General features: G+C 54.1%; 1 protein-coding gene across 2 annotated transcripts in view; it reads right to left on the bottom strand.

The window, feature by feature from the left end:
- The window catches only part of LOC137383033 (leucine-rich repeat-containing protein 75B-like), a 242,317-nt gene that overhangs the window by 138,824 nt on the left and 83,405 nt on the right, over window positions 1-20,088 (bottom strand). For both annotated transcript variants that reach the window (XM_068055627.1, XM_068055629.1), the window contains exon 3: window positions 13,113-13,225. In XM_068055627.1, coding sequence (XP_067911728.1) covers window positions 13,113-13,225 — 113 coding nt within the window. The remainder of the gene's footprint in view (window positions 1-13,112; window positions 13,226-20,088) is intronic.

Here is a 20,088-nt window from a genome sequence, read left to right as displayed (position 1 = left end):
CTGGCACTGTGATAGTGAGAGACACTGGCACTGTGGGAGCAGGAGACACTGGCACTCAAATAGTGGGAGACACTGGCACTGTGATAGTGGGAGATACTGGCACTGTGGGAGTGGGAGAAACTGGCACAGTGATAGTGGGAGACACTGGCACTGTGGGAGTGGGAGACACTGGCACTGTGGGAGTGGGAGACATTGGCACTGTGGGAGTGGGAGACACTGGCACAGTTATAATGTGAGACACTGGCACTGTGATAGTGGGAGACACTGGCACTGTGGGAGTGGGAGACACTGGCACGGTGATAGTGGGAGACACTGGCACTGTGGGAGTGGGAGACACTGGCACTGTGGGAGTGAGACACTGGCACTGTGGAAGTGGCAGACACTGCCACTATGGAGTGAGACACTGGCACTGTGGGAGCAGGAGACACTGGCACTCTGGGAGCAGGAGACACTGGCACTGTGTGAGTAGGAGACACGACACTGTGGGAGCAGGAGACACTGGCAACTGTGGGAGCAGGAGGCACTGGCACTCTGGGAGTGGGAAACACGACACTCTGGGCATGAGACACTGGCACTCTGGGAGTGGGAGACACGACACTGTGGGAATGAGACACGACACTGTGGGAGTGAGACACTGGCGCTGTGGAAGTGGGAGACACTGCCACTATGTAGTGAGACACTGGCACTGATGGAGTAGGAGACACTGGCACTGTGGCAGTGAGACACTGGCACTGAGGGAGTGGGAGACACTGGCACTCTGGGAGCAGGAGACACTGGCACTGTGTGAGTAGGAGATACGACACTGTGGGAATGAGACACTGGCACTCTGGGAGTGGGAGACACGACACTGTGGGAATGAGACACGACACTGTGGGAATGAGACACTGGCACTGAGGGAGTGGGAGACATGACACTGTGATAGTGAGACACTGGCACTGTGGGAGTAGGAGACACTGGCACTGTGGGACTGGGAGCACTGGCACCGTGTGAGAGGGAGGCACTGGCACTCTGGGAGTGGGAGACACAACACTGTGGGAATGAGACACTGGCACTCTGGGAGTGGGGGACATGAAACTGTGGGAATGAGACACGACACTGTGGGAGTGAGACTCTGGCACTGAGGGAGTGGGAGACACGACACTGTGGGAGCAGGAGACACTGGCACTGAGGGAGTGGGAGACATGACACTGTGATAGTGAGACACTGGCACTGTGGGAGTGGGAGACACTGGCACTGTGGGAGTGGGAGACACTGGCACTGTGGGACTGGGAGCACTGGCACCGTGTGAGCGGGAGACACTGGCACTGTGGGAGCAGGAGACACTGGCACTGTGGGAGTGGGAGACACTGGCACAGCGGGAGTGGGAGACACTGGCACAGTGGGAGTGGGAGACACTGGAACAGTGGGAGTGGGGTACAGTGGAACTGTGGGAGTGGGAGGCACTGGCACTGTGGGAGTGGGAGACACTGGCACTGTGGGAGTGGGAGACACTGGAACTGTGAGAGTGGGGTACAGTGGAACTGTGGGAGTGGGAGACATTGGAACTGTGAGAGCGGGAGGCACTGGCACTGTGGGAGCGGGGTACAGTGGAACTGTGGGAGTGGGAGGCACTGGCACTGTGGGAGTGGAGGCACTGGCACTGTGGGAGTGGGAGACACTGGAACTGTGAGAGTGGGGTACAGTGGAACTGTGGGAGTGGGAGACATTGGAACTGTGAGAGTGGAGGCACTGGCACTGTGGGAGTGGGAGACACTGGCACTGTGTGAGTAGGAGACACGACACTGTGGGAGCAGGAGACACTGGCAATTGTGGGAGCAGGAGGCACTGGCACTCTGGGAATGGGAAACACGACACTGTGGGCATGAGACACTGGCACTCTGGGAGTGGGAGACACGACACTGTGGGAATGAGACACGACACTGTGGGAGTGAGACCCTGGCACTGAGGGAGTGAGACACTGGCACTGTGAGAGTGGAAGACACTGGCACTGTGATAGTGGGAGACACTGGCACTGTGGGAGTGGGAGACACTGGCACTGTGGGAGTGAGACACTGGCGCTGTGGAAGTGGGAGACACTGCCACTATGGAGTGAGACACTGGCACTGTGGTAGTGAGACACTGGCACTGAGGGAGTGGGAGACACTGGCACTGTGGCAGTGAGACACTGGCACTGAGGGAGTGGGAGACACTGGCACTCTGGGAGCAGGAGGCACTGGCACTGTGTGAGTAGGAGACACGACACTGTGGGAATGAGACACTGGCACTCTGGGAGTGGGAGACACGACACTGTGGGAATGAGACACGACACTGTGGGAGTGAGACTCTGGCACTGAGGGAGTGGGAGACACGACACTGTGGGAATGAGACACTGGCACTGAGGGAGTGGGAGACATGACACTGTGATAGTGAGACACTGGCACTGTGGGAGTAGGAGACACTGGCACTGTGGGACTGGGAGCACTGGCACCGTGTGAGAGGGAGGCACTGGCACTCTGGGAGTGGGAGACACAACACTGTGGGAATGAGACACTGGCACTCTGGGAGTGGGGGACATGAAACTGTGGGAATGAGACACGACACTGTGGGAGTGAGACTCTGGCACTGAGGGAGTGGGAGACACGACACTGTGGGTGCAGGAGACACTGGCACTGAGGGAGTGGGAGACATGACACTGTGATAGTGAGACACTGGCACTGTGGGAGTGGGAGACACTGGCACTGTGGGAGTGGGAGACACTGGCACTGTGGGACTGGGAGCACTGGCACCGTGTGAGCGGGAGACACTGGCACTGTGGGAGCAGGAGACACTGGCACTGTGGGAGTGGGAGACACTGGCACAGCGGGAGTGGGAGACACTGGCACAGTGGGAGTGGGAGACACTGGAACAGTGGGAGTGGGGTACAGTGGAACTGTGGGAGTGGGAGGCACTGGCACTGTGGGAGTGGGAGACACTGGAACTGTGAGAGTGGGGTACAGTGGAACTGTGGGAGTGGGAGACATTGGAACTGTGAGAGCGGGAGGCATTGGCACTGTGGGAGCGGGGTACAGTGGAACTGTGGGAGTGGGAGGCACTGGCACTGTGGGAGTGGAGGCACTGGCACTGTGGGAGTAGGAGACACTGGAACTGTGAGAGTGGGGTACAGTGGAACTGTGGGAGTGGGAGACATTGGAACTGTGAGAGTGGAGGCACTGGCACTGTGGGAGTGGGAGACACTGGCACTGTGGGAGTGGGAGACACCGGCACTGTGGGAGAGGAAGACACAGGAACTGTGAAAGCGGGAGGCACTGGAACTGTGGGAGTGGGAGACACTGGCACTGTGGGAGTGGGAGACACTGGCACTGTGGGAGCATCAGACACTGAAACTGTGGGAGTGGGAGACAAAGGCACTGAGGGAGTGGGAGACACTGGCATTGTGGGAGTGGGAGACACTGACATTGTGGGAATGGGAAACACTGGAACTGTGTGTGTGGGAGACACTGGCACTGTGGGAGTGGGAGACACTGGCACTGTGGGTGTGGAAGACACGGGAACTGTGGGAGCGACAGACACTGAAACGGTGGGAGCGGGAGACACAGGCACTGCGGGAGTGGGATACACCGGCACTGTGGGAGTGGGAGACACTGACACTGTGGGAGTGGGGGACACTGGCACTGTGGGAGTGGGAGACATTAGCATGGGAGACACTGGCACTGTGGGAGCGAGAGACACTGGTAGCGTGGGAGCAGGAGACATGACACTGCGGGAGTGGGAGACACTGGAATTGTGGAAGTGGGAGACACTGGCACTGCGGGTGTGGAAGACACTGGAACTGTGGGAGCGACAGACACTGAAACTGTGGGAGCGGGAGACACAGGCACTGCGGGAGTGGGATACACTGGCACCGTGGGAGTGGGAGACACTGACACTGTGGGAGTGGGGGACACTGGCACTGTGGGAGTGGGAGACACTAGCATGGGAGACACTGGCACTGTGGGAGCGAGCGGCACTGGTACCGTGGGAGCAGGAGACATGACACTGCGGGAGTGGGAGACACTGGAACTGTGGAAGTGGGAGACACTGGAACTGTGGGAGTGGGAGACACTGGACCTGTGGGAGTGGGAGACACTGGCACTGTGGAAGTGGGAGACACTGGCACTGTGGGAGCAGGAAACACTGGCACTGCGGAAGTGGGAAACACTGGCACTGCAGAAGTGGGAGACACTGGCACGGTGGGAGTGCGAGACACTGGCACTGTGGGAGTGGGAGACACTGGCACTGCAGGAGTGGGAGACACTGGCACTGTGGGAGTGGGAGACACTGGCACTGCGGAAGTGGGAGACACAGGCACTGTGGAAGTAGGGGACACTGGCACTGCAGGAGTGGCAGACACTGGCACTGTGGGAGTAGGAGACACGGCACTGTGGGAGCAGGAGACACTGGCACTGTGGGAGCAGGAGACACTGGCACTGTGGGAGCAGGAGATACGACACTGTGGGAATGAGACACTGGCACTGAGGGAGTAGGAGACACTGGCACCGTGTTAGTGAGACACTGGCACTGAGGGAGTGGTAGACACTGGCACTGTGGTAGTGAGACACTGGCACTGAGGGAGTGGGAGGCACTGGCACTGTGGGAGCAGGAGACACTGGCACTGTGGGAGCAGGAGACACTGGCACTGTGGGAGCGGGAGACACTGGCACTGCGGAAGTGGGAGACACTGGCACTGTGGGAGCAGGAGACACTGGCACTGTGGAAGTGGGAGACACTGGCACTGTGGGATCAGGAGACACTGGCACTGTGGAAGTGGGAGACACTGGCACTGTGGAAGGGGGAGACACTGGCACTGCGGAAGTGGGAGACACTGCAACTGTGGGAGCAGGAGACACTGGTACTGCGGATGTGGGAGACACTGGCACTGTGGGAGCGGGAGACACTGGCACTGCGGAAGTGGGAGTCACTGGCACTGTGGGAGCAGGAGACACTGGCACTCTGGGAGCAGGAGACACTGGCACTGTGGGAGCAGCAGACACTGGCACTGTGGGAGCAGGAGACATGACACTCTGGGAATGAGACACTGGCACTGGGGGAGTAGGAGACACTGGCACTGTGTTCGTGAGACACTGTCACTGAGGGAGTAGGAGACACTGGCACTGTGGTAGAGAGACACTGGCACTGAGGGAGTGGGAGACACGACACTGTGGGAATGAGACACTGGCACTGAGGGAGCAGGAGACACTGGCACTGTGTGAGCGGGAGACACTGGCACTCTGGGAGTGTGAGACACGACACTGTGGGAATGAGACACTGGCACTCTGAGAGTGGGAGACACGACACTGTGGGAATGAGACACGACACTGTGGGAGTGAGACCCTGGTTCTGAGGGAGTGGGGAACACGACACTGTGGGAATGAGACACTGGCACTGAGGGAGTGGGAGACACGACACTGTGGGAATGAGACACTGGCACTGTGGGAGTGGGAGACACTGGCACTGTGGGACTGGGAGACACAGGCACCGTGTGAGCATGAGACACTGGCACTGTGGGAGCAGGAGACACTGGCACTCTGGGAGTGGGAGATACGACACTGTGGGAATGAGACACTGGCACTCTGGGAGTGGGAAACATGACACTGTGGGAATGAGACAAGACACTGTGGGAGTGAGACACTGGCACTGAGGGAGTGGGAGACACGACACTGTTGATAGTGAGACACTGGCACTGTGGGAGTGGGAGGCACTGGCACATTGGGAGCGGGAGACACTGGCACTGTGGGAGCAGGAGACTCTGGCACTGTGGAAGCAGGAAACACTGGCACTGCGGAAGTGGGAGACACTGGCACTGTGGGAGTGGGAGACACTGGCACTGTGGGAGCAGGAGACACTGGCACTGTGATAGTGAGAGACACTGGCACTGTGGGAGCAGGAGACACTGGCACTGTGAAAGTGAGAGACACTGGCACTGTGGGAGCAGCAGATACTGGCACTGTGATAGTGGGAGATACTGGCACTGTGGGAGTGGGAGATACTGGCACTGTGGGAGTGGGAGACACTGGCACTGTGATAGTGGGAGACACTGGCACTGTGGGAGCAGGAGACACTGGCACTGTGGGAGCAGCAGACACTGGCACTGTGGGAGCAGGAGACACGACACTCTGGGAATGAGACACTGGCACTGAGGGAGTGGGAGACACGACACTGTGGGAATGAGACACTGGCACTGAGGGAGTGGGAGAAATGACACTGTGATAGTGAGACACTGGCACTGTGGGAGTGGGAGACACTGGCACTGTGGGACTGGGAGACACAGGCACTGTGTGAGCATGAGACACTGGCACTGTGGGAGCAGGAGACACTGGCACTTTGGGAGTGGGAGAAACGACATTATGGGAATGAGACACTGGCACTCTGGGAGTGGGAAACATGACACTGTGGGAATGAGACACGACACTGTTGGAGTGAGACCCTGGCATTGAGGGAGTGGGAGACACGACACTGTGATAGTGAGACACTGGCACTGTGGGAGTGGGAGGCACTGGCACTGTGGGAGCAGGAGACACTGGCACTGTGGGAACAGGAGACACTGGCACTGTGGGAGCAGGAGACACTGGCACTGCGGAAGTGGGAGACACTGGCACTGTGATAGTGGGAGACACTGGCACTGTGGGAGAAGGAGACACTGGCACTGTGGGAGCAGGAAGCACTGGCATGGTGATAGTGAGAGACACTGGCACTGTGGGAGCAGGAGACACTGGCACTGTGATAGTGAGAGACACTGGCACTGTGGGAGCAGGAGACACTGGCACTGCGGGAGCAGGAGACACTGGCACTGTGATAGTGGGAGACACTGGCACTGTGATAGTGGGAGATATTGGCACTGTGGGAGTGGGAGATACTGGCACTGTGGGAGTGGGAGACACTGGCACTGTGATAGTGGGAGACACTGGCACTGTGGAAGTGGGAGACACTGCCACTATGGAGTGAAACACTGGCACTGTGGCAGCAGGAGACACTGGCACTCTGGGAGCAGGAGACACTGGCACTGTGTGAGTAGGAGACACGACACTGTGGGAGCAGGAGACACTGGCAACGGTGGGAGCAGGAGATACTGGCACTGTGGGAGCAGGAGGCACTGGCACTCTGGCAGTGGGAGACACGACACTGTGGGAATGAGACACGAAACTGTGGGAGTGAGACCCTGGCACCGAGGGAGTGAGACACTGGCACTATGATAGTGGGAGACACTGGCACTGCAATAGTGGAAGACACTGGCACTGTGGGAGTGGGAGACACTGGCACTGTGGGACTGGGGGACACTGGCACCGTGTGAGCGGGAGACACTGGCACTGTGGGAGTGGGAGACACTGGCACTGTGATAGTGGGAGACACTGGCACTGTGGGAGTGGGAGACACTGGCACTGTGGGAGTGAAACACTGGCACTGTGGCAGCAGGAGACACTGGCACTCTGGGAGCAGGAGACACTGGCACTGTGTGAGTAGGAGACACGGCACTGTGGGAGCAGGAGACACTGGCAACTGTGGGAGCAGGAGATACTGGCACTGTGGGAGCAGGAGGCACTGGCACTCTGGCAGTGGGAGACACGACACTGTGGGAATGAGACACGAAACTGTGGGAGTGAGACCCTGGCACTGAGGGAGTGAGACACTGGCACTATGATAGTGGGAGACACTGGCACTGCAATAGTGGAAGACACTGGCACTGTGGGAGTGGGAGACACTGGCACTGTGGGAGTGAGACACTGGCACTGTGGAAGTGGGAGACACTGCCACTATGGAGTGAGACACTGGCACTGTGGTAGTGAGACACTGGCACTGAGGGAGTAGGAGACACTGGCACTGTGGTAGTGAGACACTGGCACTGAGGAAGTAGGAGACACTGGTACTGTGGGACTGGGAGATACTGGCACTGTGCGAGCGGGAGGCACTGGCACTCTGGGAATGGGAGACACAACACTGTGGGAATGAGACACTGGCACTCTGGGAGTGGGAGACATGACACTGTGGGAATGAGACACGACACTGTGGGAGTGAGACCCTGGTTCTGAGGGAGTGGGGAACACGACACTGTGGGAATGAGACACTGGCACTGAGGGAGTGGGAGACACGACACTGTGGGAATGAGACACTGGCACTGTGGGAGTGGGAGACACTGGCACTGTGGGACTGGGAGACACAGGCACCGTGTGAGCATGAGACACTGGCACTGTGGGAGCAGGAGACACTGGCACTCTGGGAGTGGGAGATACGACACTGTGGGAATGAGACACTGGCACTCTGGGAGTGGGAAACATGACACTGTGGGAATGAGACAAGACACTGTGGGAGTGAGACACTGGCACTGAGGGAGTGGGAGACACGACACTGTTGATAGTGAGACACTGGCACTGTGGGAGTGGGAGGCACTGGCACATTGGGAGCGGGAGACACTGGCACTGTGGGAGCAGGAGACTCTGGCACTGTGGAAGCAGGAAACACTGGCACTGCGGAAGTGGGAGACACTGGCACTGTGGGAGTGGGAGACACTGGCACTGTGGGAGCAGGAGACACTGGCACTGTGATAGTGAGAGACACTGGCACTGTGGGAGCAGGAGACACTGGCACTGTGAAAGTGAGAGACACTGGCACTGTGGGAGCAGCAGATACTGGCACTGTGATAGTGGGAGATACTGGCACTGTGGGAGTGGGAGATACTGGCACTGTGGGAGTGGGAGACACTGGCACTGTGATAGTGGGAGACACTGGCACTGTGGGAGCAGGAGACACTGGCACTGTGGGAGCAGCAGACACTGGCACTGTGGGAGCAGGAGACACGACACTCTGGGAATGAGACACTGGCACTGGGGGAGTAGGAGGCACTGGCACTGTGTTCGTGAGACACTGGCACTGAGGGAGCAGGAGACACTGGCACTGTGTGAGCGGGAGACACTGGCACTCTGGGAGTGTGAGACACGACACTGTGGGAATGAGACACGACACTGTGGGAGTGAGACCCTGGTTCTGAGGGAGTGGGGAACACGACACTGTGGGAATGAGACACTGGCACTGAGGGAGTGGGAGACACGACACTGTGGGAATGAGACACTGGCACTGAGGGAGTGGGAGAAATGACACTGTGATAGTGAGACACTGGCACTGTGGGAGTGGGAGACACTGGCACTGTGGGACTGGGAGACACAGGCACTGTGTGAGCATGAGACACTGGCACTGTGGGAGCAGGAGACACTGGCACTTTGGGAGTGGGAGAAACGACATTATGGGAATGAGACACTGGCACTCTGGGAGTGGGAAACATGACACTGTGGGAATGAGACACGACACTGTTGGAGTGAGACCCTGGCATTGAGGGAGCGGGAGACACGACACTGTGATAGTGAGACACTGGCACTGTGGGAGTGGGAGGCACTGGCACTGTGGGAGCAGGAGACACTGGCACTGTGGGAACAGGAGACACTGGCACTGTGGGAGCAGGAGACACTGGCACTGCGGAAGTGGGAGACACTGGCACTGTGATAGTGGGAGACACTGGCACTGTGGGAGAAGGAGACACTGGCACTGTGGGAGCAGGAAGCACTGGCATGGTGATAGTGAGAGACACTGGCACTGTGGGAGCAGGAGACACTGGCACTGTGATAGTGAGAGACACTGGCACTGTGGGAGCAGGAGACACTGGCACTGCGGGAGCAGGAGACACTGGCACTGTGATAGTGGGAGACACTGGCACTGTGATAGTGGGAGATATTGGCACTGTGGGAGTGGGAGATACTGGCACTGTGGGAGTGGGAGACACTGGCACTGTGATAGTGGGAGACACTGGCACTGTGGAAGTGGGAGACACTGCCACTATGGAGTGAAACACTGGCACTGTGGCAGCAGGAGACACTGGCACTCTGGGAGCAGGAGACACTGGCACTGTGTGAGTAGGAGACACGACACTGTGGGAGCAGGAGACACTGGCAACGGTGGGAGCAGGAGATACTGGCACTGTGGGAGCAGGAGGCACTGGCACTCTGGCAGTGGGAGACACGACACTGTGGGAATGAGACACGAAACTGTGGGAGTGAGACCCTGGCACCGAGGGAGTGAGACACTGGCACTATGATAGTGGGAGACACTGGCACTGCAATAGTGGAAGACACTGGCACTGTGGGAGTGGGAGACACTGGCACTGTGGGACTGGGGGACACTGGCACCGTGTGAGCGGGAGACACTGGCACTGTGGGAGTGGGAGACACTGGCACTGTGATAGTGGGAGACACTGGCACTGTGGGAGTGGGAGACACTGGCACTGTGGGAGTGAAACACTGGCACTGTGGCAGCAGGAGACACTGGCACTCTGGGAGCAGGAGACACTGGCACTGTGTGAGTAGGAGACACGGCACTGTGGGAGCAGGAGACACTGGCAACTGTGGGAGCAGGAGATACTGGCACTGTGGGAGCAGGAGGCACTGGCACTCTGGCAGTGGGAGACACGACACTGTGGGAATGAGACACGAAACTGTGGGAGTGAGACCCTGGCACTGAGGGAGTGAGACACTGGCACTATGATAGTGGGAGACACTGGCACTGCAATAGTGGAAGACACTGGCACTGTGGGAGTGGGAGACACTGGCACTGTGGGAGTGAGACACTGGCACTGTGGAAGTGGGAGACACTGCCACTATGGAGTGAGACACTGGCACTGTGGTAGTGAGACACTGGCACTGAGGGAGTAGGAGACACTGGCACTGTGGTAGTGAGACACTGGCACTGAGGAAGTAGGAGACACTGGTACTGTGGGACTGGGAGATACTGGCACTGTGCGAGCGGGAGGCACTGGCACTCTGGGAATGGGAGACACAACACTGTGGGAATGAGACACTGGCACTCTGGGAGTGGGAGACATGACACTGTGGGAATGAGACACGACAATGTGGGAGTGAGGCCCTGGCACTGAGGGAGTCGGAGACACGACACTGTGGGAATGAGACACTGGCACTGAGGGAGTGGGAGACATGACACTGTGATAGTGAGACACTGGCAATGTGGGAGTGGGAGACACTGGCACTGTGGGACTGGGGGACACTGGCACCGTGTGAGCGGGAGACACTGGCACTGTGGGAGCAGGAGACACTGGCACTGTGGTAGTGGGAGACACTGGCACTGTGGGAGTGGGAGACACTGGAACAGTGGGAGCGGGGTACAGTGGAACTGTGGGAGTGGGAGGCACTGGCACTGTGGGAGTGGGAGACACTGGAACTGTGAGAGTGGGGTAGAGTGGAACTGTGGGAGTGGGAGACATTGAAACTGTGAGAGCGGGAGGCACTGGCATTGTGGGAGTGGGAGAAACTGGCACTGTGGGAGTGGGAGACACTGGCACTGTGGGAGTGGGAGACACCGGCACTGTGGGCGAGGGAGACATAGGAACTGTGAGAGCGGGAGGCACTGGAACTGTGGGAGTGGGAGACACTGGCATTGTGGGAGTGGGAGACACTGGAACTGTGAGAGTAGGGTACAGTGGAACTGTGGGAGTGGGAGACATTGGAACTGTGAGAGCGGGAGGCACTGGAATTGTGGGAGTGGGAGACACTGGCACTGTGGGAGTGGGAGACACTGGCACTGTGGGAGTGGGAGGCACTGGCACTGTGAGAGTGGGGCACAGTGGAACTGTGGGAGTGGGAGACATTGGAAATGTGAGAGCGGGAGACACAGGCACTGTGGGAGAGGGAGACACTGGCACTGTGGGAGTGGGAGACACTGACACTGTGGGGGTGGGAGACACGGGAACTGTGGGAGTGGGAGACACTGGAACTGTGGGAGTGGGAGACACTGGCACCGTGTGAGCGGGAGACACTGGCACTGTGGGAGCAGGAGACACTGGCACTCTGGGAGTGGGAGACACTGGCACAGCGGGAGTGGGAGACACTGGCACAGTGGGAGTGGGAGACACTGGAACAGTGGAAGCGGGGTACATTGGAACTGTGGGAGTGGGAGGCACTGGCACTGTGGGAGTGGGAGACACTGGAACTGTGAGAGTGGGAGGCACTGGCACTGTGGGAGTGGGAGACACTGGAACTGTGGGAGTGGGGTACAGTGGAACTGTGGGAGTGGGAGACATTGGAACTGTGAGAGCGGGAGGCACTGGCACTGTGGGAGTGGGAGACACTGGAACTGTGGGAGCGGAAGACACTGACACTGTGGGAGTGGGGGACACTGGCACTGTGGGAGTGGGAGACACTGGCACTGTGGGAGTGGGAGACACTGAAACTGTGGGAGTGGGAGACACTGGCACTGTGGGAGCGGAAGACACTGACACTGTGGGAGTGGGGGACACTGGCACTGTGGGAGTGGGAGACACTGGCACGGGAGACACTGGCACTGTGGGAGCGAGAGACACTGGCACTGTGGGAGTGGGAAACACAGCACTCTGAGGAAGGAAAATGGGGACTGTGCCAAAGCACAAAATTATCCCTTTTGGCAACGTATCGGTGACATCTGGTCTGGAACTCACTCTCCCTTCAGCTGCCAGTGTCTGTGCTCCTGTACAGTTTGATAAACTATGACAGCTGTCCATGTTAAGTAATGCTAGAGCTCTGTTTGATCACAGCATTGTACATACAGGCTTTATGTTTACATCTTGTGCATCAATCAAAACATTCTGGATCACTGAAATATGGCCATTACAGACTTCACTCTCCATTTCACCACTCTATTAGCCTTTGTAGAAATAGTTGCCCCTTCTTACACCTAATGTCCTCATTCTGAACTTGTCTGTCCCGGGATTTGAACCCTTCACCACAAGGAATGATTTATTGTGTCTGTTTTGTCAGTTGCTTTTGTAATCCTCAGCACTTTGAGCAGGCCAAATGAAAGAGTCATCTTTCTGAGGTAAATAATTCCAACTTCCTTAAGCTTTACCCATAACTTAATTCCCTGGTATTGAATTATATTCATCTCTTGCCTCTCAGGGACAGTAATATTCTGCTTGTGTTTAAAAACCTGTTTCCACAAATTAACACTGCTGAACAATTTGAGAAACCCTTCCAGTTGATAGGTGACAGTCACAACATCTGAGGTGGTGAGGGAATGGACACCAATGTCTCGAATACGCGTATCATTCAGTGTCTGCAGACTCTTACCAGACATGTGACTTCCGCCTGGGCATAGTGTCTCTGTGCCACTTGGAGTGTGGGGTCAGGTGATAGATGAGCTGTCGGCAAAGCTTTTCAGAGGACTTCAGGGGCTCCAACTCCTGAAACAAACAAACAGCAGTTAAACCTTGAACCAAACCTGGCCCATGTGCAGTCCGCCCCACCTGCAAAGAACTATGCCCCTTTTCATAATGACCAAAAAACATGAGCAAGGCCATTCAGCCACCTAACTCTTCACAAATCAGTAAACGCTAGTGGACAGGTACAAAGAGTAATCAGAAAAGTTGATGGAATGTTGGACTTTATCTTGAGGGGTCTGGAATACAGAGTAATGTTACAGTTGTACAGAGCCTTGGCCAGACCCCATCTGGACCATTATGTTCAGTTCTGGGCACTGCACCTCAGGAAGGGTGTACTGGACTTGTGGGGGGATGATGGGGGGAGTGGGGGGATGGTGGGGGGATGATGGGGGGAGTGGGGGGATGGTGGGGGGATGATGGGGGGAGTGGGAGGATGATGGGGGGAGTGGGGGGATGGTGGGGGGATGATGGGGGGAGTGGGGGGATGATGGGGGAAGTGGGAGGATGATGGGGGGAGTGGGGGGATGGTGGGGGGGATGATGGGGGGAGTGGGGGGATGGTGGGGAGATGATGGGGGGAGTGGGGGGATGGTGGGGGGAGTGGGGGGATGATGGGGGGAGTGGGGGGATGATGGGGGGATGGTGGGGGGATGGTGGGGAGATGATGGGGGGATGATGGGGGGATGGTGGGGGGATGGTTGGGGGATGGTGGGGGGATGATGGGGGGATGATGGGGGGAGTGGGGGGATGGTGGGGGGATGATGGGGGGATGATGGGGGGAGTGGGGGGATGGTGGGGGGGGGGCACTGCAGATTCACCAGAATGGTACCAAAACTCCAAAGGTTAAATTGTAAGGACAGGTTATACAAATTGGGCTTATATTCCCTTGAGCATAGGTGATTGAGGGAAGATCTGATTGGTGTGTTTAAAATGTTAAAAGGATTCAAAAGGGTAGGTATGGAGAAACTATTTCCACGGCGGGGGTGGGGAGAATCAAGAATAAAGGAACATAATCAACATAATCTTCAAACTAAAGTTCGGCCATTCACATGGAATTCTCTCCTCCAAAAGGCTGTGGATGCTGCGTGATAATTGGAGCTTTCAAGACTATTTTTGTTGGGTAAGGAGCAAAGGCGGATGTATAGATCTGAGGTGCAGGTCAGCCATGATTTATTTGTATGGTGAAGCAGGTACAAGGGGCTGAATGGCCTCCTCCTGTACTTAATTCTTTTCATTCGTTCATGGGATGTGGGCATCGTTGGCAAGGCCAGCATTTATTGCCCATCCCTATTTGCCCTTGAGAAGGTGATGGTGAACTGCCTTAGGGGCTTGCTGGGCCATTTCACAGAGTCAATCACATTGCTGTGGATCTGAACTCACAGACAGACCCAGACTGGGTAAGGAAAGCAGATTTCCTTTGACAATCCAGTCGTTTCATGGCCACCATTACTGAGACGAGATTTTTTTATTCCAAATTTATTTAATTAACTGAATTTAAATTTCCTCAGCTGCTGTGGTAGGATTTGAACTCATGCCTCCTGATTACTAGTCCAGTAACAAACACTATACTATCATAGCCGATAATGTCCCTATCCTTGTGTGGAAGATACAATCCTCACCCCACCCCCCCCCACCCCGCCTCCCACCGCAGTATCTAACTGCCTCTCGAATGATTCCAGAGTTTCTGCCTCTACTCCAGATGTTGGTCACTCTTCCTGATGTCAGTCCTGACTTGACGTGTTTCTTGGTGACACAGGACTGAGATCACACGGAGCTTCCTGTGACTGCTGGGCCCTGTGGTATAGTGTCCAATGATGAGAATGGAATTATTGTTTAATGTTTGACTGTGTTTTAGTGGCATCCTCTCCCTGAGGGGTGCGGCTGAGGAGCTCAAGCCTAATATAACCTGATGCTCTCCATTTTGACCTGGGCCCATCAATGCTGAACTCATTCCTACCTGTGAACCTCTGACCTGCAGTCATGGTTCAACCTGGAACAGCACTCAGGGTCAACCTGTTCTATTCCACTTGGTGAGGATTATTTTCACTTTGGACCATAATGTAGAATGGCTGATATGGAATTAGTTGCCCATTGTACACCCTACCTGTTTCTTTCTGTTGAAGTCAATGAAAGGGAAAATCAGGCAGGCGTTATAATGAGTGCTAACCCCCACTATCTCACATCCCTCACGTTCACCTCCCATTGTGGTTGAAGAAGCCAGGTTTTTATAATTTTCCTTTGTAATGCACCACTCTGACGCCAGGGATTAGTCTCCTGGCGCTTTCCAGCACCAACTCTAGCTTGTGAATGTTTCTCTGGGGTCTCAGTGACTGGAACTGAAGCCAATATTCCAGATGCAGCCTGACCACAACACCATACAGCCTCAACATGACAGCATTAGAGTTATACTCCACTGACAGGCCAATGCAGCTCAGCATTGTGTGTATGAGTTATTAGTTGTTGCTCTACAATGAGTTGAAATGGCTAGTGCTGCCTGTCATCACACTCATATCTCTCTTATGCCTCATCCCTACACAGTTCAATACCACCCATTATATTCTCCACATTTCTTCCAATGCGCAAACATTGCCCAGGCCCTGCTATAGCTTCTTTGCAGTTTTAATCAAATTTGATTGCCTCCACGAAACAGGCCTTCTGGAGCCTGCATTGAATTTGGCCTAACCATCAGCCTCAAGAAAACGAACATCATGGGACAGGACGTCAGAAATGCTCCATCCATCAATATCGGCGACCATGCTCTGGAAGTGGTTCAAGAGTTCGCCTACCTAGGCTCAACTATCATCAGTAACCTGTCTCTCGATGCAGAAAGCGCATGGGAAAGGCTTCCACTGCTATGTCCAGACTGGCCAAGAGAGTGTGGGAAAATGGCTCCGTCATGGAACACAAAAGTCCGAGTGTACCAAGCCTGTGTCCTCAGTACTTTGCTCTACGGCAGCGAGGCCTGGACAACATATGTCAGCCAAGAGCGACATCTCAATTCATTCCATCTTCGCTGCCTCTGGAGAATCCTTGGCATCAGGTGGCAGGACCGTATCTCCAACACAGAAGTCCTCGAGGCGGCCAACATCCCCAGCATATACACCCTACTGAGCCAGAGGCGCTTGAGATGGCTTGGCCATGTGAGCCGCATGGAAGATGGCAGGATCCCCAAAGACACATTGTACAGCGAGCTCGTCACTGGTATCAGACCCACCGGCCGTCCATGTCTCCGCTTTAAAGACGTCGGCAAACGCGACATGAAGTCCTGTGACATTGATCACAAGTCGTGGGAGTCAGTTGCCAGCGATCGTCAGAGCTGGCGGGCAGCCATAAAGGCGGGGCTAAAGTGTGGTGAGTCGAAGAGACTTAGCAGTTGGCAGGAAAAAAGACAGAAGCGCAAGGAGAGAGCCGACTGTGTAACAGCTCCGACAAACAATTTTATCTGCAGCACCTGTGGAAGAGTCTGTCACTCTAGAATTGGCCTTTATAGCCACTCCAGGCGCTGCTTCACAAACCACTGACCACCTCCAGGCGCTTACCCATTGTCTCTCGAGACAAGGAGGTTAAAGAAGAAGACTGTTTAATATTACCTGTCAACTTAACCAACTTCTTTGTGTTTCTGAATCTGGGTCATTTATGTATTTGTGTGAATAAGAAACTATAGCGGCCCCAGCACTGATCCCTGGGACTGCCATTGCGTATCACCCAACATCTTCCTCCGATTGGGTACCCGCTGCATTCGCTCTCTGCCACTGCGTATCACCCAACATCTTCCCCCAATTGGGTACCCGCTGTATTTGCTCTCTGCCACTGCGTCTCACCCAACATCTTCCCCCAATTGGGAACCCGCTGTATTTGCTCTCTTATCAGAATCTGTAATTCTGTATCCAATTGCCAAAGCCTTTCAATGAGGAAAATGTGAAGGAGGGAATGTTCCCAGTCAGTGATGAAGGAGAGAAGGTTCCCGTTCAGTGAAAGAGGGAATGTTCCCGGTCAGTGATGAAGGAGAGAATGTTCCCGGTCAGTGATGAAGGAGAGAATGTTCCCAGTCAGTGATGAAGGAGAGAAGGTTCCCGTTCAGTGAAAGAGGGAATGTTCCCGGTCAGTGATGAAGGAGAGAATGTTCCCGGTCAGTGATGAAGGAGAGAACATTCCCAGTCAGTGAAATGGTTAAAAGTTGTTGATACAGATACATAAGGTACATGAATTGCTGAAGTTGGTTTGATGCATCTCAAAATGTTTTATTCTGAGAATGAAACTGTAGCAATTTGATTGCAGTGGGTGATCAGAGACGGTATGTTGTATCCATGGTTACTGCACGGAGATCTGGAGAAGAGACAGTAATTAAGTTGGCATCTGCTGATTACAAGGAGTGCTGAAGTCAGAGGGTCAGGGTTAATATGCTATCAGGAGAGTGGGATGTTATGCACAGAACTGAAGACATTGGACAGTTCTGCAGGGCGAGATGCATCAACTGTGAGCTCTGCTCCTGAGGGATTGCCTCCGGCCAAATATAAACCTGCAACAACTTCCATTTAATGTAGCAAAACATCCCAAAGCACATCATGGCTGTAAGTCAGACTCGAGCAGGAGTAGGACGAAGGTTAGGAGAGGCCACGTAAGCCACTGACGATAAGGTGGTGAGAAAGGGGTAGCAGGAGAAAGGGATTTAGGGAGTGAGTTCTAGCTCAGTGGTAGTCCTTTCAGCTCTGATCAGAAGGTTGAGAGTTTAATGCCCACGCCAGGTCTTGAGCGCATAATCCCAGGCAGATAATTCACTGCAGTACTGAGGGAGAGCTGCACTGCTGGAGGTGCTGTCTTTTGGATGAGACATTAAATCGAGGCCCTGACTACCTCTTTAGGTAGATGCAGAAAATGCCATGATGCTATTTTAAGGAGAGTGGGGGAATTCTCTTGTAACCTGGCCAATATCCCTCTCTCAATCAAAACTACCAGAATTGGATTAACTGGTCATTCAATCTTATTGCTGTGTGTGGGATCTTGCTGTGTGTCAATTGGCTCCCAGTTTTGCCTACAAAGCGATAGTGTCATGGTCCTGTAGTTTTGTTTTCAGAATACGCGGTTTGCCTTTAAGGCTTGCAAGGGATCAGTATTGATTTAAGAGCCAGCAAGCCTTAGGAGTTATAGGAAGATGCATTTTCGTTACCTTAGAAACAGCCATTTGGAGACTGCGATTCAAAGGGTGCATTCTCAATACCATGGAAACAGCCAGTGGGAGTGAGCCTGATGTGATACATTTGTTTCAATTTCGTTTGAACTGGCTTTTAGTGAGACAGTTTGTCCTAACAGAACACTGACAGAGGACACAGACAGCTGTGGTGTTCAGACACCTAAAAAAGAGCTCCCAACCATTTAAACTGAAGGAATAGGATTTTAGTCTGTTTTAATTATCTCTCAAAATTCGAAAACATCAAGTCGAAAACATCAAGTCAAAAAGAGATCTCTGGTAATTTAAATTGAAGAAAGGGAAGTTAGACTGTGACAGTCTTTTAACCCTCAAAAATGCGAATCAGATTGATTCTGTTGAAAGTGTTTGCAAGTCGGTAATTGTTGAAATTTGCTGGAGAAGGAGCAACATCCTGTGAGGGCTTCGAGCAACATCCTGTGAGGACTTCGAGCAACGTCCTGTGAAGACTTCGAGCAACGTCCTGTGAAGACTTCGAGCAACATTGGACTGTAAATTTGCAAGGACTCTAATTTTTTCTATCTTAAATGTTGTTTATATCTTCATAGTGTTTAAGAATTTAGTTCTTCTAATTAAAGAGTTAATTTATTGATTTTAAAATCACCTCGTTTTGTTAGCCTCATTCGGGGGTTAATAAATGGTACAATTTGGCTGGGTCTCTCTTTAATTTGGAAAGTTTTAAATGATATGTTAGCCGATCTGTGGACTGACGGGATTGAATTAACAGTGCATTGCTCCCACCACAATCAGAATCGTATATTTCGATTGGGGGCTTTGACTGGAGCGGTCGGTCGTAACAAAAGTGACTGAACTTCAAAAATCCTTGGCTGTGAAACATTTTGGGTTGGCCTGAAAGTTAAAGGCACTATATAAATGCACAGCCTTCTTTTTTACCTGGTGGAGTGTGGAGCTAAGAGATCTGAAGGCTTGGCCATAGGTCACAGAATGGAGGGAGGTGTCGGTTTGCACTGGACCACAGTTTATTAAGGGGAGGGTGTTTCAGGGATATTGGGATGGAGGGATTGTAGAATTGGGACACACAAGCACCCAGCTGCTTCTGTTACCCAGGCCGCTGGTCACAGCAAGTGGCTTTAATGGATTCTCCTATATTCTTGCACTGTTTCCTGCTCTTTTTCATTTCTTCGCCTTCTCTGTTTCCCTTGTTCTGCACTTCTTGTTCTCGTCACTGTCTGTGGGATTTGAGTCTTTGCTCTTGTTTCCTGTCACTGCAGGCAAGTCAAGGCAGTGGGACATTGTGGAGATGGGACTATCCCAGCAATCATACTGGTAATGAAAAGTCACTATTAAAGCTACAGGGTCGCTGCTGCTATCAATGTTGGGATAGTCCCATTTCATGTGGCAGATTGACTCACTTCATAAAACTTTTGCCTCTGAGTCAGCAGTTGTGAGTTCAAGCCCCACTCCAGAGACTTGACGTTATCCAGGCTGACGCATCAGTGCAGCAGTAACGGAGTGCTGCATTAGCCACACAATTCTCCTGGATATTAATGATTCCATGGCACTATTTGATAAAGAGCAGAAAGATCTCCCAATATCCTGGTCAATATTCCATCTTCAGTTAAAACAGACAAATTGATTGTTCATTTGTTTCTTTCTGTGGGATCTTGCTACATCAAAATGGTTCCTGTGTCTGCTTACATAGAAGTCATCCAGCTGGG

Source organism: Heterodontus francisci, chromosome 23 (assembly GCF_036365525.1).
Source record: "Heterodontus francisci isolate sHetFra1 chromosome 23, sHetFra1.hap1, whole genome shotgun sequence".
NCBI classification, from domain to species: domain Eukaryota; kingdom Metazoa; phylum Chordata; class Chondrichthyes; order Heterodontiformes; family Heterodontidae; genus Heterodontus; species Heterodontus francisci.
Note: the sequence above shows the minus strand (reverse complement) of the source record. Positions and strands in the feature narration are given on the sequence as shown.